This window comes from Seriola dumerili, unplaced genomic scaffold, assembly GCF_002260705.1.
Source record: "Seriola dumerili isolate Sdu_G_001 unplaced genomic scaffold, Sdu_1.0 BDQW01000167.1, whole genome shotgun sequence".
NCBI classification, from domain to species: domain Eukaryota; kingdom Metazoa; phylum Chordata; class Actinopteri; order Carangiformes; family Carangidae; genus Seriola; species Seriola dumerili.
In genome coordinates, this window is record NW_019174422.1 from 1,848,375 (window position 1) to 1,868,234 (window position 19,860).

Consider the following 19,860-nt stretch of genomic DNA (forward strand, 5'->3'; position numbering starts at 1 on the left):
GAGCAACCCCCGAAATGATGTCAGGCGTTGGTGAGAAGTAGCAGGGTGCATATCTTTATCTCTAGTGACCTTTAATAAATATTCCTAGAGAACAATAAAGAGATTTGAATTAAAATTACCAAAGCATGACGTTGAAAAAAATGTCTGCTGTCTCTATAAAGATTTATAGCACATACTGTATATAGTTTATACAAATTTTCATAGTGTACTGATTTTGCAGCTAGTACACAAGAAATCAATGTACCATTTGGCACTAACAGGAAAATAATACAAGATTTGTGCATGTGCACATCAATCAAATGGCAAATTACGAAACACACTGTCTAATAAACCTTACAAAGGGAAAAGTAAGTTATTTTTTGTTTTCTGACGTGTGCAAGGAGATGTCTCACCAACATCTACATCTGTTTTAGTTTGTTCTGGCTGTGAGCAGCCCCTTCATTTCCTTTTCAAAAACAGGCTCCAACAGCAACACTCTCAAAAATCATTTCTTGGCATGTACGCAGAGCTGTAAGTATAACTTGAGTTATACTTGTCACGTTTCCAGTGTGAGCAAACTATATACTCAAAACCTGCTTTAAAATATTATATTATGTTGCATGGAAATGGATCACAGATTTCATTTCCATAACCAGGTTAACAAGAAAAATCGGATATTTAAATACCCATGTTTTACTCCAGGCCTCTTTAGCGGAGTGGATCCCTGCCAACAAGCAGGGTCGACCTCAGGTTGTCTGGGTGAAGGAAGGATACGCTCCCTGCTCATTACCCCTGTTGCTTTACTGCTATTTCTGACATGATTCTCCCATCTGATCATCTCTCACGTACGCAGACTTCTCCCCCCACCCGACTTTGTTTCGTTTCTTTGGTGCTTCAGGCAGCGAGAAGAAGAGAAGAAAAAAAAAAAAAAAAGAAAAGCAGTCTGGCTGAGGCTGTTGTCGGGGTGATCTAACCACCTCCTGGGGTGGATTCATGTCTGTATTTCTTCAAAGTGATCCAAGGCAGCACTCCAGCTAGAGGGGTGGCGTGTTTGCCCTCACAAAATATTCATGGGGGGGAGTTTCAGCAGAACATTTTGGCAGCTTCACGCGTGAAAATACATTCATCACCTTAGCCCAACCCCACGGTGTCAAAATGTATAAATGATTCATGCCGGCTGAATGGGCATAATACGCCTGAACTTCCTTTGTTCTTTTTCAATTTGAGTTTTTTTTTTTTTTTTTTTTCCCGTGCTGTCTTTAAATATCTTGGAGATGAGCGAGCCAAATTTCTAAGTAATCAGAGAAGCTAGTTTCCTCACAGTTGAGAGTGAAGGGCAGAGAAGACAGAAGGACATCCAGCAATTAAAACAAAAAAAAAGTCTGACTGCACTGCAAAAACATTCCTGTCTTAAATATCCTACTCTGTTATTCTCACAGACACTGGTTAAAGATTTCCTACAAACACACTACCGGCACATGAAAGTCCTCATCAGCTGCTTTTGTTGATTAGTCCAAATGACGACCTGGCTGAAAATCAGAAAAATCCTTCTAGTGAGGGTTTCTTCTCTGCTTCACAGCCAACAACATGTTGCCCAGAAAAAAAAAAAAAAACGAGGCAGCTGATGCCAATAAATAAACACATCAACCCAAACTGGATATATACCGTGGAAAGAGGGAAACTAAAGGACAGACAGAGGTCTAACACAGCTGTGCTGAGAGGGAGGTTTGTGTTGATACGGAGGAATAGTCATGATAAGTCATGCTTGTTGGCTCACAGCAGTCAAGGCTCACTGTATATACACTGTACAGCAGAGGTCACTAACAGACGTACAGTATAACCTGTAAATTATTGAGAATTATTACATTTTGACGGAGCGTTTTCTATTTTAACTGGCACAGCTCATCTAGCCTTTACAGCGCAGGTCACGTGACGCTACTCAGCCAATCGCTGCAACAGGAGTCAGTCACTGGGGTACACACACACACACACACACACACACACATACACAGTGAGGGACGAAGTAAGTGTGGAAAGTGATATAGAAGAGCGAAAGAAAAAGAAGAGGACATGTTGAGATTGTTCTGGACCTTTGCTTGAGAAAATGTGGTCAAAGTGAACTTTTTGATTTTTGATTGAATAGTCCTCCTGTACAGTAAAATAGTTACTAGATCAGCGGATCCCAACCTGTGGGCTGCGGCCCACCAGGGGGGCACAAAGTTATTGCAAGTCGGCTGACAAATCATTTGCAAAACAGTTCAATTTTGGTTAAAAATGGAATTATAAGAAAAAGAAATTTACACATAAATATTAAATGTTTTAAAATGAAATGATTTTTTAAAAACATTAAGAATGTTTAAAAACTCTTTTCAGTGTTTTTTCCTCTCATATTAAAAGCGATCACTGTGATGAGCCGCTGTGGAGCTTCCTGCACGTTTCTCCTGCTTTCAGTTCAGTCTTGAATGTTCCATGGTTCTCATTAGAACAAACAGCGCTCTGAGAAAGACATCGTTTGGCCTCTGTATTGTTCTGGGGTCGGATGTCGGCTGCCAACGTTTTAGAGATTTTCAAAATCCTGCCCATGCCGATCAAATGAAGGGCAATAGCAACTGAAAAACATTTACGCTAGTTTTATCATCATCAGGATTTTAACAACTCAGCTTTAAAACACTGCAATAAAAGACTTAAGAGGTTTTTCATGAGGTTAATAAGCCACTGGAGCGAAACAACAATAACCTCTGAGGAGAAGATGTGAAAGAAAAAGAGCGAATTATCAATAACGACACCCCTACTGTTTATATTCAATATTTAGAAATGAGATAATTGGTACAAACTTTGCTCCTGACACCAGTTTGTTCACCAGTTTTACTGGGAGTCACTTGCCAGTTTGATTCTGTCCTTGATGTCTGTCAGCTGTCTGACGACTGTAGCCCAAACCAGATTGTAGCTGTTTATTCAAATCCCTCTCCTGTGTTTACTCCTGACTCTTCTGTATGCACATGTGCCCCCTCTAGAGGGTTTTGTAATGGATTTCTTGAATCAGCCTTCAGAAAATGTTTAGTTTAAGATTTAAAAATGGTGGTGAAACTGCCACGAACTTTCACTTATGGAAACGCTTGTTTATACTTCCACTGGTGGGTGATTGATCACCTCCGTTACGGCAGTGATGACACGAGATGCTGCAATCAATCAATGGACTCATTTGGAGATCAAATATTTATAACTGAGGGTTTGTTCCAGTAGAGAAATGTCAGTATGCAGATCCTCTGAGTCAGTTTCTTTCAGCCTGTAAGGTACTCTGAGTGTCATCCTAGGTGACAACAACACTGTACATCACTGGATGAAGGTCATCACTCAGAGTCACCATGTCAGTAATGATTAGGATATTTGCAGCCCTTTGAGGTATAATTAGATTGAAACCTTGCTCCAAAATGAAGTCAACAAGACCACTCTCATGTCAGTGTTGTCTTTATCCTGGCTCTATATCATTTGTATGTGTTTTTGTGAGTCTTTTAGTAGGAAAAAATCAGTTTGTTTAGAAATCTGCTTCCTGAAGGATTTGATAGAAGTGAGTGTTTCTGGCATCCGTGTGCTCTCACCTTTAGGTCGTACTCCTGGCGGGTGTCCAGGGTGTCGCTGCGGAGGTCAGACTTGAGCTCTATGTCATCCTTAAAGGGCTGATTGGAGGGAGAGAAGGACACAGAGGGGAGAAACTAAACCGTCAAACAAGAAAACAAAACAAAACAAAACAAAAAAAAAAAAAAAAAAAAAAAAAAAAAAAGGAGAGAAGGTGCCATAACAAAAGAGAGGAGGGAAGGAGGTAACAGAGTGTGACAGGAAAAGAGAGAACGGGATTAAAAGTGTTAAAAAGGGGCGGTTACAGGGGAAAGCATTGAGTGTGTTTTTAGTCAAAAGGTGTAGCGCAGGGAGAGGTTACTGAGTTAATCTGAGGTTTTTTTCTACAGCTACAGGCTGTGTAAACAGTGTCCCGCTGCTGCTCACCGAGTACATGGCCTTGACCATGCGCGAAGCCGTGGACACGCTGCCGGAGTCCTCCTCTAAGCTGTGGGTCTCCTTGTTTATGGTCTCCACCTTGATGTCGGGCTTACCCAGCGTGACCCCGCGCCGACCTGGAAGCAAAACACACGGCAAGGTTGAATACAGCTGGACACACGCAATCCCGGGGGCCGGCGTGTTTTCACGAGCCGGGGGAGCGAGTTCAGAGGGGACCTGGATCCAGACGGTGCAGGGGAAGCAGTTTCCTTCGGTTTTGCTTGCGACGTGTAGTGATGAGCATTTAAAAACCACAAGCGTGAAAACTTCTGCTGTACTTATGAGTAAAGCGCATGGAGAGTATGACTCACTGCCTTTGCGCTGCCGGTAGAAGATGAGAACGAGGACGAGCAGGAAGATGAACAAGAGGATGGTGGAGCCCACTGTACCGCCAGCGATTATTCCCACCGGGACCTCCTCTGAAAAATGAGAGAGAGAGAGAGAGAGAGAGAGAGACAGAGACAAATAGTGAGTTGGGGATTGCACAATCAAGATTTTAATGTGGGAAATACCACAATCTTATGAACCTTAAATCACACAAAGGTACTTCAACCCCAGTTACTGAGACAATGTAAATTTGTGCTAATTTGTCCAAATTAAATTCTGGTGTTGGGTACAAATGGATTTCAGATTCAGACTACATGAGATAAATTGCTTCTTGTCTTTTTGGTGTCTCAAAGTACAAAGCATCACGCAAATTCACTGACAAATCAATGAGAGTGAGACATTGGACGTCACCCGCTACTGAGTCAAATCACCTGAGATTTAAGCTATTCTTTTCCCACTTCGGCATCTCACATTTCACAGAGGATGTAACTTTATATTGGGATGTCAATATCAGGATATACAAATAGTCTCATAGACCAAAGCATCAGATCGTAAACTCAAAATGCATGTGCAGCGATTCAGTCCACAGAGGTCTGAGGATCAGAACGTTACTATAAAAGTGAATATACGATATCAACCGCCTGCAGAATCGTTTGTTTCTTTTGATATCGCAAATAAGTTTTCTCAATCTCGATGGTGAAACAGGCGTGTCTGCTTTTGGTTAATCTCGTGAATGGAGTACCTGATTGATCAAAATACGTCATTGCATTAATGCAAGAATCCAATATTGCCATAGGGGGAGTCCTACTCAGTGTACAATCAGGGTATATATTGCATTTAGAAAACACTATATGTGTTGTTTTTAAGTTATTGTTTGATTGGTGGTGTAATAAATAATTTGAACCCTTGAATGTTTTGCTGTCGAACTGAAAAAGAAAAGCGTTTTCCTGAAGAAACCACTGCGTGCTGCTGTTGTCTCATCCCAAATTCACAAGGCAGATCTAGTGTGGGATTCAAAACGCACCCGTCTCCTCCAGCGTGATGATCATGGTGCCGGGGCCGAATGAGTTCCAGGCCGTGCAGTTGTAGGTGGACAGGAAGTCGGACTCCATCACGTTGTTGATGGTGAGGGTAGAGAGGACGCCGCCGCCCTCGGCTGACGATTTGCTCTGCTCCACCGTGTACCTCTCCAGAAGCGTCCCCTTCTCCTTCTCCCACACGTTCTCCTTCCACGCCCACACCTGCAACACACACACAAACACACACACACACACACACACACACACACGCACACATTTAGTTAAGACATACTTGGAATACATTTATTATACTCATGGAGGTTGTGTGACTAAATTCCATTTATCATTAGTAATTTAAATAATTAATAACAATAAATAATTCAAATTTTCTGAATCCCTTCTGACCCACATGCTTTCAGAATTTCCCTCCACTCACTTCAGTCTACCAGTAAAAACCAACCCACTTCAAACAGAGCTGTAATACACAAATACAAAACACTGTAGACAGTAAATTACCAAATCACACATTAATGTGCTTTATTTAACATGTCACACTTGTCATAAACGCAATATGAAAGAGCTTTTGCACATCATGTGACACTGTATGTTGAGTCATGATCCTGACTGACTCAGCCACACATACACTAGGCCATTAATGAACACTTGATTTAGGAATACATAAGTGACATGGGGAGAAGATCTTAACTTGAGTCTTGAGGATGAATTTGTTTTAGCAGCCAAAAAGTAGACACAGGAATTACATTTAATTTGAGAATACAGTGTATCTGAGACTACAAATGAATTCTTCAGCCTGTCCCAGATGTAATGTGGATGTGGGAAATTTTATGCTGCACCCATTTGATTCATGTAGATAAAATGTCTGAAATATTTGGCAACAATAACTCAAGCAAACATCGGGGAGACCTCCAAACTTAAAGCCCTTATTAAAAATATTAAAATGCTTTAAAGGAATAGTTTTGGGAGATGTGCTTATTCGCCGTCTTGTTAAGAGTCAAATAAGAAGATTGATGCTAATCTCACATGTGTACGCTAAAGGTGAAGCTACAGAGAAGCTACCCAGAATGTCTAATAATTCCTTTCTTTGAGGTTTAATGGGTTGTTATCTTGTGTCCCATATAAAATATATTGTGTATAACTTTCAGAAATCTTCAAAATAAAGGCTAAAAAAAACATAACTGGATATTTAAATCAAAAAACTATTTGATTACAGGTTTAAAGTATTTCCTCATGTCAGAGTGACTGGTTGATATGATATTAAGTGAAAGGCCATATATAACTGTCCAACTCTGACACAAACCGTAGAAATGCATTGAAGAAAAAGAAATTTACACACTTGCATGTTAGACACACACATTGCATGACTTCCTAGGACCAGCAACAGTTTGTATGTTTCTGCAGACAGAAGCGGGGGGGGGGGGGGGGGGGGGGGGGGCTGACTGAGCCGGCGAGAATCTTGCACATTCTCCAACTTTAAAGCCACTAAAAGCAGCTCTATTATTCAGCATTGAAGTACTGTACTAAAGCAAGTTAATTATGTATAAGCCCACATGTTCCCATAATCTGCCCACTTATTCCAGAGAAGGAGAATCTCCTGGCTGAGGCGTTTACTGGGACAACTGTTCCTCTCCCGTCCTTTATATTTTATAAATCTTTTTCTGTCCCCACCTCTACCACTTGCATTAGGAGCGCGCACTGCGAGTCAGGATGGATCAGTCACAGAGGCCCTGGGAGCCAAGGAACTACTACTACTGCGTCTGTGTGATACAGCCGAGCGGAGAAAGCATCCGAGCTGATTTCTGACGCAGGAGCTAAAAGCGGACCGGCTTAGTGTTAGTGTTGGTTTGTTTATGTGATGGGATGGAGGAACATTCTGGGACAGTTTAAGGGTGAGTCACCAACTCAGAACGAAAAAAGGGGACAGTGGCTAAAAGCATTTACCGCGCAGGAGTGGAGCCATTTAGGAGCAGTGCAGGTACAGTAACAGTAAAATACAAATCGCTGTAAGACTGAAAATTACAACCTCATGCTCTTTGTGACCAAAGCTTTTCCTTGTTTGACATTTTTTTTTAAGTGTGAATAAATGATGCAGGGCTTGAATTTTGAAATTTTAATAGCGTGTTTGGTGCCATCTTTTTTTCTTTTTTTTTTTTTTTTTTCACATTTTCTCATCTTTTCACTTACAATCTTATCTGGAGGAGGTGTACTGGCTATGTAGCACTTCACCTCTCCTCTCTCCCCTCTTACTGCATACTGGACTGGATCACTGGAGATGATGGGAGGACCTGCATTGGTCAAAACGACAGGACACGTGAGAGTATGTCACAGTAAAATACAGCAAACTGTAAAAACCTTACCAGGCCTATTCAAGAGGAAATTGTATGACTTTAAAAAATAAACGGCCTCCGCTTTGAAGACACAACTTTTTTTTTTTTTTTTTTTCAATTACTGACAAGCTGACCTTTTCGAAAGCATAAGATTTTCATCTACGAGCAGCGATACATTAAATTACGTGGCTGTTTTCTGACCGTTGACTGTGAGCGTGACCTCAGTCTCTCCTACTCCAATCCGTGGGACGATGGCCTTGCATACATACTGGCCGGCGTCCGCCTGGCTCACCGACTTCAGATACAGCTGGTTGCTGTTACTCAGAACCTGTGGGGGAGTGAAAAAAAAAATGACACAAATATAAACAAGGCAAATCTGCTAAACAACAGGAGGGGATAAACAAAACAAAAGCCCACATGCACATAAGTAGAGGAGAGGCTAATGCTCTATTCTACCTCCGCCTGTATACCTTATTATTTCATGTTGCGTATGTGGATGTCTGGCCTAATTTCAGCATATGTGTTATATGTACTACTCTGACCCCAACTGGCTAACAATGCAAACCTGCACATCTGCTTTTAACCAGTCACAAAGGTTTTGCAGTTGCCTAGCAACCACATCCATCAGAAAATTAGCTGTGTGAAAATTATGGCTAAATATGTAACCATCTAGCAAGAGAGAGAGAAATAGGTGAACAAGACGGATTATAGAGATGTAGGTGAAGGCCAAATCAGAACATAGTGTAAATGTCTTGTCTGTAGTCCTGGTATCTAAAACAAAATGCTACATTAGCTTAACATAAGTCAGTCCAATTAGAATTTAGACTGTATCCTTCCTCCATGCACCTGGAAATAGCTGAACTTGTGCCAGAAACCTCTACTATGCTACTCAAGTTAACCTGAGCAGACTGTTTATTAGTCAACGAGCTAGTGAGTCATTAGCAAGCAATGCTAACGTGTACATACACCTACTTGCCATGTCTTTAGCTTCTGGCAGGTGTAACACAATAGATGCTAATGACAAAACAGTGATGGTTAACGTAAGTAAAAACTGATTTTTACAAAACTCAAACTGAATTGAACTCAAAAATAGAACAAAGAGGCTAAAGTTTGACATTGTGGGAAATATACTTCTTTGTTTTCATTCTTTTCTTTTTTTTTTGCAATTCTTTACTTAGAGAAAAACTGAGAACATCCGACCAAGAATATTAGAAGTCAGCAGCAAATGAACAGCAAGGCCTAGAACCCTTCTTTTCTCAACTTGCTTTCTATAGACAATATGTCACACATACCTACATACACAAATATGAACTTATACCATTTCTAAATGTCAAAAATGGTTGTTCAAGACCACCAATATGGCTGCCAAACAGTGTATGATGTCATCTTAAATCCTTATAAACTTTGCCCTGTGTTTCTGCCGCCACATTCAAATTTAGTAGGACTACATTACACATATTATAATACAGGATAGAAGGACTATATTACAGTCAGTCAAATCTAATTCAACCTTTAGTGATAAAGGAATATTGGAAAAAAAGAGAAGCTGAAAATGAAAAAAAAAAGAGATTATGACAGGTTAAAAGAGAAGAGATATCTAGGTGTGCAGACAGGGTAACACTCAGGCTGCTTTTGTAAACACAGGATGACGAACTGTAAAAATAGTGTGAACGCAGCAACAGAGGAAACATGTGTAACGCGTGGGCTCTTAGCTCCTTACCATGTTTGACCCCTTTTTGAACCAGGTGAGCGTGAGCGGAGGGTTTCCAGCCCATTTGCAGTTGAGGGTGACATCAGAGTCGACATCCACTGTTTTTGGCTGCGGCTCCACCAACAGGATCGGACCGACTGGAGACAAAAAGAAAGAGCGAGAGGGTTGTTCTTTCTTGTGTTTGAGTAATAATGCAGTAGGACTAAAAGAGGAGATGCTGCTGAGAGAAAAGAAACACAACAAAGGTGTGTTTTATCCTTCTGACTCCAGACTGTAGTGAGTGAAGTGGGCCACAAGTGATGGAACGAGGTGAGATGAGTGTTGTGTGACTCACCGGTAGGGCTGAACGATACGCAAAATATAACGTGATCATTTTGACAGATACTGCGATATGAGTCAGGATTTTAGTAACTCACAGTGCACGTCAACCAGGATGCTGACGTTGGTCTTCCCCACAGCGTTGAAAACCAGACATGAGACGGGCTCGGTGAAGAAGGAGTGGTCCGCCTTGGTGGTGAACACACTCTCCCTGGCACCCTGCAGCACCACGCCACCCTTGGCCCACCTAGGATTTAAACACACAACATTTAATGCACCCAAAAAACATACATATATTTATATGAATATGTGACACAAATAGAATCCACAAAAATGTTGAAACTCTACATGTATTTGCATGTTATGGCCAATTCATGCAGATTTAAGAATACCAATCTTTTCACAGGAAAAGAAAGAAAACACGTATGGAAAACCTGTGTTTTAGAGCTAAATCAAAAAAGTGACACAGCATTTCTGTCATGCAGTTTGGACAGGTAACTGTTGCTTTAAGAGGCCCGTTGAAAACGAGAACGTGCTTGTATGTGGACGCAGACCTGTAGCCCATAATAGGAGGGTTGGCGTGAGCCTGGCAGGTGAAGGTGACTCTTTCCCCCTCCAGGACAGAGCGAGGCTCAATGGACAAGGTAACTGTCGGTTGATCTGGAAGAGAGAGAGAGAGAGAGAGAGAGAGAGAGAGAAAGAAAGGGAGAGTCCCATAAAACAGCATTACTACATCTAATGTATGCTTCAATCTGGAGGATAGGTTAATGCAAAATGGCTGCCGTGTATCACTTAGTAATAGCTATAAAGACATTCAGCCTTTTAATGAGCCAGATGTGATAATAACAAGTTATGTAGTCGTAGGAAAGGTAACATAATTGTTTAATGGTCGTGTAATAAGTCTTTTCTTTTGCCATATAACTATATTTCATTGTGGAAAACTATAATATATTAAAAAAGAAACGATATCACATCGTAGCAGCATTGCTTACGGTGGACGTTGAGGGTGACAGTTGTGCTTTTGCCGGTGGGAATAGCCAGGTTGGTGGCCACACAGCTGTAGTTCCTCCCAGTGTCGGTGTCCACGGGCTGGATGGGCAGGTAGCTGCGTGTGGTCACCCTCTTCCTGTCTGGAAGCACCTCCTGAGGGGCGGAGGAAGACGGACAAAGGTTAAAAAAAAAAGAAAAGACAAGACAAGATGTTGTAACAGTTCATGAACCTGTGCGTTCAGTGTGTCTGGGTGCACGTGTGGCTTCGACATACAGTGGTGCTGGCAGCCCCATCCACAGGCAGACCATCTTTAAGCCACTCGATCATAGACGGCGGTTTGGCCCCGCGAGACACGCAGCTGAGGTTGTAGGACTCCCCCGCATTCAGCAGCACCTCCGGACCCCCATCAATCACCGGGTCATCTGGGGGGACTGGAGCAGGAAGAGAAGGGCAGTGTTAAAGAGACAACAGACAACATCTCAGGTTGACACGCACGCAGACGCACATGCGCTCAGACGTACTGAGGACGGTGAGTTTGGCCCTCCTGGACCTCAGCGCGGCGTCGGGGGCCTGACACTCGTACAGGGAGTCATCAGACAGATCAGCTGACAGGATCTCCAGGTTGTATTGCCCCAATTCCTGCACACGCAACACACGGTACCTGGGCCAGGCTGGAACACACACACACACACACACATAGGAGATTAACAGTTGAATTATAACACAACACAAACATTTGGGTGTTTTTTTTTAATAACAATTTTAAAGTTACATTATTATCATGATACTTTACTTTCTCCTACTGTTAGTCCTCTGTGTTAATGCTGTTTTTAAGTGAATCTTAAGTCACTATATCTTCAAATACAACATCCCGTCTCAGGATCCACACACAGCTTGTTGCAGTTCATGCCGATAAGACAACAACAGATCTGTGTCACGCACGAAGCAGTAACACGACTTTTTCTTCATCAGGGTAAATGACACCAGAGAGACGCGAGGCCACATGATGCCAAAGATGTGCACAAACACAAACGCATGACCAAACATACACATTCACACACACACACACACACACACACACACACACACACACACACACACACATGCGCGCACTCACACACAACACGGCCTCTCCAGTCCTCTCTTTCCCTTCCCCCATCCACCACACACAGCCCCAGCTGTGTCACTGCTGTACATTCTCACCATTAGGTGGCACCCACGCTCTCTTTCACCATTGGGGGGGGGGGGGGGGGGGGGGGGGGGGGGGGGGGGGGATGAATGCATTATGACAACAACGTTTTAGAGGACTCAAACCGACTCCAGTCCATGGTGCAGAATTCATGTTTGCTGCCCAGACGTAGATCACATGTGAAATTCCCCTGCCGCTGTTTCCATGTGCGGCGTCTGAACTGAGCCGTGCCGCTTGCCTAACCTTGTGTGTCCTTGTTCCTGCATGCGTGTGTGCATGTGTGTGCCCCTGTATATGCGTGCATTTGCATGTGAAATGTGGAGAGCGAGAAAGCGTATGAAAAGCCCAGAGAAAGGGGGGGGGGGGGGGGGGGGGGGGGGGGGGGGAGAGGCTCATACACAAACATACACACATGCACACCCACTGGAGTGTATGTGTGCATGAAGCGGCCAGTGCTCATTCACATGTTTTTATTTAAAAGCTTTGGCTTGAAGCACTGGACCATTACAGTAACAATATGATTAAAAGAGGGGAAGGCAGAGACAGAAAGAATGGAGAAGGGGACAGGCGAGGACAGAGGGAAGGAGAGGAAGAAGGGAGAGAGGGGCTGACAGAGAGAGGAGAGCCTGAACTGAGAGTGTGTCAAACAAGATGAAGGTAAGAGAGAGAGAGAAAGAGAGACAAGGCAGAGAAGTTAAATGAAGAATAGTAGAGAGGGCTCAGTACAACAGAGGTACAAGAAAGAAGGAGAGCAAGAGGGAGAGAGGGGAACAAGGGATCTCAGATGAGGAGGTCACAAAGGAATAGCATGACAGACAGGAGGAGTGGAGTGGAGAGGAGAGGAGAGGAGAGGAGAGCGAAGAAGAATGGTGAAAAGTAACAGAGGAAGCAGAGGAACAGGAGAGGAAATTAAACAAAAACAAAAAGAAAAACAAGAATATTAAGCACAAAAGTCTGGGAGAAAACAATAAGACAAAACAAATACAAGGCAACAGCATGTCACAAATGATGCAGGCTCCCTCTGGACCAATCACTTCAAAATATGCCCACTTGTTTTGACCGGTGATTGCACAGTCCCCTTTGGGCTAATCAGTGCAATTCTGCAAATGCTGCGATGCAGCGATTGGAGATGCATCATTCCCCCAAGTTTTGTCAAAGTCGGAGAAGCTGTGTCTTATTACTGTCGCTGACAGACGGAGGAAAAGTGGCGGACTTAATAAATCAAACTCAAGATTTCATCACTTGGGGACAAGAGAAAGACCAGAGAGGAGGAAGCGCAGAGAGCTGAGGGTGATATATTAGTCGATGAATCTGCCTTTCAATAAAAATCAGATATCAGCCAATCAGTATCACCCACTGCTTTTGTGACAAAGGTGATGATGTGATGCTCCTCGACCGAGTTGCCCGAGGGAGCGTAGAATTTCCCTTCAAAACATTTGAGGGCATGTGCAGGAGGCAGCCAAATTTAACATCGACCTAAACAAGTGCACAGTGTGTCACAGTGTGATGTGATGGGATGGCTGCTGTAGTAGTTAAGCTGTCTTTCAGTAGCATGACAGCCTCCATCATCTCCTGGGAAAAAATGCTCCGTTGGCTCAATCTAGCTGTAACTAAAACAATCAGCAACAAAAAAAAAAAAAAAAAAAAAAAAAAAAAATTGTCAGCATACATTAGCCACCGCAGTTACAAACACGCAACGTCATGCAAACACTGGTCTGGCTGTGTATGATTCAAAAATGCTGCAAAAGAGTTCTGCTTTGTTAGCATTTGGGAAAAACCAAATGCTAACAAAGAGCAGTGTTAGCTCTGTCTCAGTAAAAAACTCTTTGCAAAATTATCTGCTGATAAAAAGATGTTTTTTGTTGGACTGTAGATCAAATGGTAGCCAGTGGAAATGCAAAGCCCAGCAAGTCTGTAATTCTGGGGCCAGAAAAAACAGTCATAGGAAATGTAACTATTCACCTTACAGAGGTTCATTACAGTTACTCAGCTTCCATTATGACTGTTTCGCCTCCCTGTCTCTTAAGGTTCAATCATACTTGATTTAAACCAGTGGTTCCTGCGTACCCGCATCGCCCTGCCACATGAGCTTAGGTTTCCTGTCATTGGGGCTGGGTCGAAGAAATCGATTCTCCAATTCAAATATAATAACCCAATATTGATTCGCCTTTCATTATTTTAATATGAGCCTCATACGGTCTCCTCTGAATGTGTGATAGTCTCACGTGACCACCCTTCTCGCGCAACGAGATCTGGTAATGCGAAGAGACAAAAACATGGCAGGCGCAGCTCCACCGAAGGCGCCTGCGAGTCTATGTGTGGTTGCTCTTCACATTTAAAAACTATGGAGAGACAGCGAAGAGCTGGACAAAATCAGAGCCATACGCAAGATGTGCAAGAAGAAGCCGTCGGTACACACTGTAGCCGGTGCACCAGGCTAGATTAGATCACATTATTTACCTGTCTATTATTTCTTCAGATGTGTGTCTAAAACTGTTGGTCATGTTAAATAGAAAGTGCATTAATGTAACTTCTTTGCGTCCATTCTGCGTCCAAATATACATTTTGAATAATGCACCAGGTTAGCAGTTCAATTTACAGCATCACTTCCTCTGAGAACCACAGTCATATCTAAGCAACATGAATCGGGACCTTGTGAATCGGAATTGAATCGATTCTAGAAATCAGTGGCAGATTCCAGCTCTACCTGTCATCGTCACCACCAACTGTGTTTGTTTTTTATTTACTTAACACTATTTTTCACTTTTTGCTAACTCTGCCAACTCAACTTGACCGCTCTCTTGCTAACTAGCCTGCATGCACTTGGCATGGTGTTAGGGTGTCAGCCTACTGTAGCTGGTGGTTTTGTGGTAGTGTGACAATAAAAATACTGCTCAGGTTAGACTGTACCAAGCATGTCAAAGGCTTTGTATGTCCCTCTGCACCCTGAAATGCGGTACTGTATAACAGGATAAATGAGTGAATGGCGTAGAGTAACAGAAAGAAAAAAAAACTTCTCTAGCTCTAAACATGCAGCATAACATTTTGCCTATCAGCTGCTCCCATCCAATGATATCATAATCAGCTTTGAAAAGCCCGTCTTAGTCACTTGCTGAACACAGTGAAGGAAGCCTGGGGAGGCTTTATGATGCCTCACCCTGCAGGTCTTCTCCGATGCCCAGAGCCAGGCCATCTTTGGTCCACTGAACAATGCCCGAGTAGTTGAAGACAACACAGGACAGGATCACCCTCTGGCCCCGCACCACCGACTGGTCTGCTGGCTCCTGAGAGAACCTCGCTGTCCACACTGGAGAGATAGAGGAGATTGGGGAATAAAGAGAGGGATAGGTTAGCGACTTTCTCGTGTACACACTGCAGGAAAGTTTGTGCAAAAATAAAAAAAAAAAAAAAAAACCCAAAAAAACAAAAACAAGGTTATAGCATGTTATTGTATCTTTGGTTTTGTGGTTAATTGATTAGTGACTGCGTTTCCCTCCGGCAGCAGTGGAACGCCATGATTGCCACCTTTGATCACATGGTGGCTTGCGGCCATTAACCGTAGCACCGAGGAGTGAGGAACGGCACGGAAAGACAGAGGTGTCGAAGAAGAGGAAATCAGAACAGAGTTGGGGGAGAAGAAAGAGAGAGAACGAAGAGGAAGAGGCGGTTAATGCTGACTCAGGAGAGAGAGGAGCTGGGAGATCAAACACACAACTTCAGCCATAGGGTCTCTCACACCCCTTTTCTTCTCGCTCCTGACTTTTATTTCTTCAAAACTCTCCGTCCCTCCCTCTCCTCTCCTCTCTTGTTTCTCCCCTCTTCATTCCTCCCTATGAGTCATCTCACAGGCTTCCACTCCCCAAACCAAAACTACAGTGGCTGTCATTGTCTACTAGACTCTCTCCCTCCAGTCTGTAGTCCACTGCCACAGCAGATAGCCCAGCGCCGTGCTGGCCCACCGACCAACTGTCTAATACCAGGGGAAAAAAAAGAAAAAAAAAAGACCCTCTCTGCTATTGTTCCACACTGTATGATGACAAGTTGTAATTAGCTGTCCCTTGAAGACATGACACTCGTATAATAGAAGAGAGGCAATCACTGTGGAGGATTTGCATCTCCCTTTAAATTTTCATACTCTCCATTCTGTCTCTCGCTTTCATTTTTCTCCTCTCTCCCACTTGTTATTTCGAAGAATATCGTACAGTAGATCATTAACCCAATGCTGCATTGTACACCCCCCCACCCTCCTCTTCCTCCTCCTCCTCTGCCATTACCTCTCTCCCTCTGTTCTCTCTCTATAATGTTGTATGTCCTTTACCCAAATTGCTTTCCTTCACTCTCTGCTTTTCCCTCTATATGTATGCATCCCCACTCGCCTCTTTCACTTGGTACATCTATAATGCTGTCTATGAATGTCCTTTTGCCACTCTGATTTTCCTCTACCTCTCCCTTATTCCAGTATGTACATGCCTCCTTCTTTCTATATACATATATAATGCTGTATATGTCATTTTACCCATAATGCTTTCTATTTCTGTGTTCCTCCTCCTCGCTGGTTGGAAGGGGGTTAGAGGCGGACTGTCACAACTCATTTATCACATTAAATATCAGCCCTCCAGCACTTTCTCTCTCCCTCTCTTTTTCATTCCCCTGTTCGCCCGTCCCTTTCTTCTCTCACTTTTTCCCTCACTCCCCTTTCTTCACCTCCTACCATTTACATCTCTCCTTCTCACTTGTCCTCTCCACTTTTTTTATCACTTGTTTTCCCTTACCCGCCCTCTCTCGTTCCCTTACACTTCTCCCTCAGAGCCCTCCAGCGCTTTTCTGAAGGTTCCCATCTCTCTCACTTTTTTTTAACAACTGCCATATGCCTCTGCACCCCACTGCCCACCCCCCACCCCCATCATGACCCTCAGTCCCTATCTCTCACGTTACCCCTCCCTTTTGGTTTACACGGACATGCACTCTCCCCCTATCATGTTAGATTTGGTGTGATCTGCAGAGGTATAATACGCCTGATAATACAAAAGAACCCAGTCATGCAAAAAGATTCCCTTACCAATCACAACAATGGCTTCTGACATTAATATTCTGAAGATAGAGGAGTTGGTAAAAAAAAAGGGGGGGAATCAGATGCAGATGGAGCTTTGGAGCATGCATACCTAGAATAATTCAGCAGTGAACCAATGAAAAAAACAACAGAGGCCCTTAATTTGTTCCCTGAGGAACGCCCAAATTAACTGGATTAATGAATTAAGATCAACAAAGCAAACAACATAGCAACAGCCATTTGGCTATGAGAAGTTTGGAGGTAAAACATGTCAAATGAGTCACAAAGATTTAACTGAAAACACTATGAAAAGGCATCACAAGAGTACGTGTTTTCACCAGCCGGCAACCACATTAGTTCAGTTATATGATTCTTCCAATGGCTACAAGAAGCTGACTGTATGGAGGTACTACCAACTTATTTCTAGCAATACAAAATCAATATATTTCTTACACTAAGTTATGGTTGGTTTATTTGACTTCATTTCATGTGTGTCTTGGTGAAGGTTTTTGAAAATGATGAGGAGATTAACCCTTAGAAGGCCTAAAAACCTATCTTTTCAATCATCCTGTTACTATGAAGGATGGGACCCTACGTGCACGAACAATTTTCTGCCAAAATTACTAACAGTTTGGTCATTTCGCATGAAAAAACTCTGTATTTCCTTTTATTCTTTGTGCTCCTGTTACTGGTTTTTTTAAGGGGTTCAGATAGTAAAAAGCCATTGTCCATGCACAGAGTTTTTGAGTGTCGGATTTTTAATAAATAATACTTCTGGGGTCGATGACTACTACCCAGTTTACTGCTCCCTGCCCCCTACTCAAACTTACATTAACTGGCTTCAAATAACAGTAGGAGTCCAAAGTGACTTCTTCAAATTCACCCAATAATAATTTGCCTTGATTTGTTTTAAATGACTCATTGTTTCACACACTATTTTTGCAAGACGTAAGTCAACATGCAATAACTGACTGTTTTCTGCAGATGAACCAAGATGTAAACACAATCCTAACATGTTATCTATTTGAAGACGATAAGGCTTAACATGTTAGCAAGCAGTCGCGTATTCAGACATTCAGCAAATCCAGGGGGACTCCGGAGTCGGGTGGTAATTCTCTGTGGGTTTGTTAGTGTTAGTGTTCCCTTTCATGAAGTGGTAATTGAGTTGGAGAATTCATAATTAGCGAGATATTTTAGAAGAATTGCATTATAAACAAAGGGTAATTTTAGAATTTTTTTTTCCTTCATTTCCTATATGCAGCCAGTAATGTAATTACTGGCACATACAGCGTGGATTTATACCATCTTAAAAAGCATGAGAAGCCTTTTCTCAGCTATACATGGGTGTAAAGAGAGTTTAGCTGGGTTTAAACTACCCCGCAACCTCGACAGTAGCCTGAGGGCAAGCAAATCCTCTCCTCCACCACCTCAGATATGCTAGCTGGAGGTATTCCCTCAACTGCCTCAGTAAACCACAAACATAATCCAAAGTGAATACTCCTGAGTGGAGGCTACACAATCTGTGGAGAAAACACCCATGCAAAAGGCTGAGGACTGAAAACACTGACTCATTTAAACATGTGCTCATCGCCTTCTGATTTCCATATTACCCAGTTACCACTTGTCAACACGGTGTGTGTGCTTGTGTCTCTCTGTGTGTGTGTGTGTGTGTCTGTGTGTTCAAACAAGGAAATCTACACGCAGAGAGCAGCCAGAGCAAAGGCAAGGCAGAAGGAGTGTATGCGAGGGAGCTTGTATTCTTTCATTATGTGGGTTATGCTGCAGTGACAAATTTAGAGTGTGTCCTGATTTCCTTGAGTCACTGATCCCCAAGATACCACCAGGAGACTCCAAGCACCCTGTCCACACAAAGACCACGGTCACAAAGAGCTGTGACCATGACCATGTGCACATGGAAACACACACACACACAAAAAACAGGCAGCACAGATGACCTAACCCTCACCACATGGGCTAACCATTTCCTGTCAACACACACACAAACATAACCAGCCTAAACCCCAAACATATAATCGACACATAGAGGCGGTTTCCTGAACATAAGATTACACCACGACTCGGACTAAACCGTCAAGCCGGCGGAGCATCCCCGTCTCCGTTGGGAACGGGTCTCAGTTTAGTCTGGGATTAAATACAGCCCTAGTCAAAGTTTGGAAAGGGATTAGGATTAATCTGGGGCCGAGGACAACAGCCCCTGCAGACACTGTGACACCAACCTCGGCTTGTCAAAGCAGACACAAAGCCAAAGGCAAGCACGCACTGCCTCGCCGGGTGACTCACCAAAAGCATGGCCACACGCCGCCATAGTGTGAACCACCACAGCAATTTAGCCCGAGAGCACCTCTCGCACCATGCGATGCTGTTTTAATAGCAAGGTAATGAACCGTCAATTTGTTGCTGAAAATTACTGAAAGGGTATATGCATGCAAAGATGTTTGGGCTATTTTTAGCAAGCGTGCTGTTCATATGCCCTGTATTCCTTAATTTGCCACACACCCTGCTGTTTGGTGGTGAATGTCAAAGCTTGCTTTTCAGCATTTAAACACAGGCTTTGCCTCGCCTCTCTGAACGGGACAGGAGACAAGGTTGGAAGTGATGAGTTCTGGGAAAAGGTTCACTGGTGGCATTCAGCCTCATTGAATCAGATGCTATTAAATAAAATGCCATTTGTATGGATTGTTATGCATCGATCTAATTATCTTTGTGTCTGGCCCCCTCCCCATACCCCTCTGTACCCCTCCAACAAACCCCCACCCCCCCACCCCCTTGCCTTCCTCTCCCTCGCTCCTCTCCAGCCAATCCCGCGCTTCAGCTGGATCACAGACTTGCGTCACCATAGCAACAGCTGACGTGTAAA

General features: G+C 43.2%; 1 protein-coding gene across 1 annotated transcript in view; it reads right to left on the reverse strand.

The window, feature by feature from the left end:
- The window catches only part of LOC111226937 (kin of IRRE-like protein 1), a 31,706-nt gene that overhangs the window by 2,076 nt on the left and 9,770 nt on the right, over positions 1-19,860 (reverse strand). The window contains exons 2-14 of the mRNA XM_022752254.1: positions 15,090-15,239; positions 11,265-11,414; positions 11,017-11,174; positions 10,745-10,895; positions 10,307-10,412; positions 9,851-9,999; positions 9,444-9,571; positions 7,925-8,051; positions 7,581-7,681; positions 5,384-5,600; positions 4,344-4,451; positions 3,982-4,109; positions 3,579-3,656 (exon numbers count right to left, since the gene is read on the reverse strand). Of these exons, the coding sequence (XP_022607975.1) occupies positions 3,579-3,656; positions 3,982-4,109; positions 4,344-4,451; positions 5,384-5,600; positions 7,581-7,681; positions 7,925-8,051; positions 9,444-9,571; positions 9,851-9,999; positions 10,307-10,412; positions 10,745-10,895; positions 11,017-11,174; positions 11,265-11,414; positions 15,090-15,239 (1,751 nt within the window). The remainder of the gene's footprint in view (positions 1-3,578; positions 3,657-3,981; positions 4,110-4,343; positions 4,452-5,383; positions 5,601-7,580; positions 7,682-7,924; positions 8,052-9,443; positions 9,572-9,850; positions 10,000-10,306; positions 10,413-10,744; positions 10,896-11,016; positions 11,175-11,264; positions 11,415-15,089; positions 15,240-19,860) is intronic.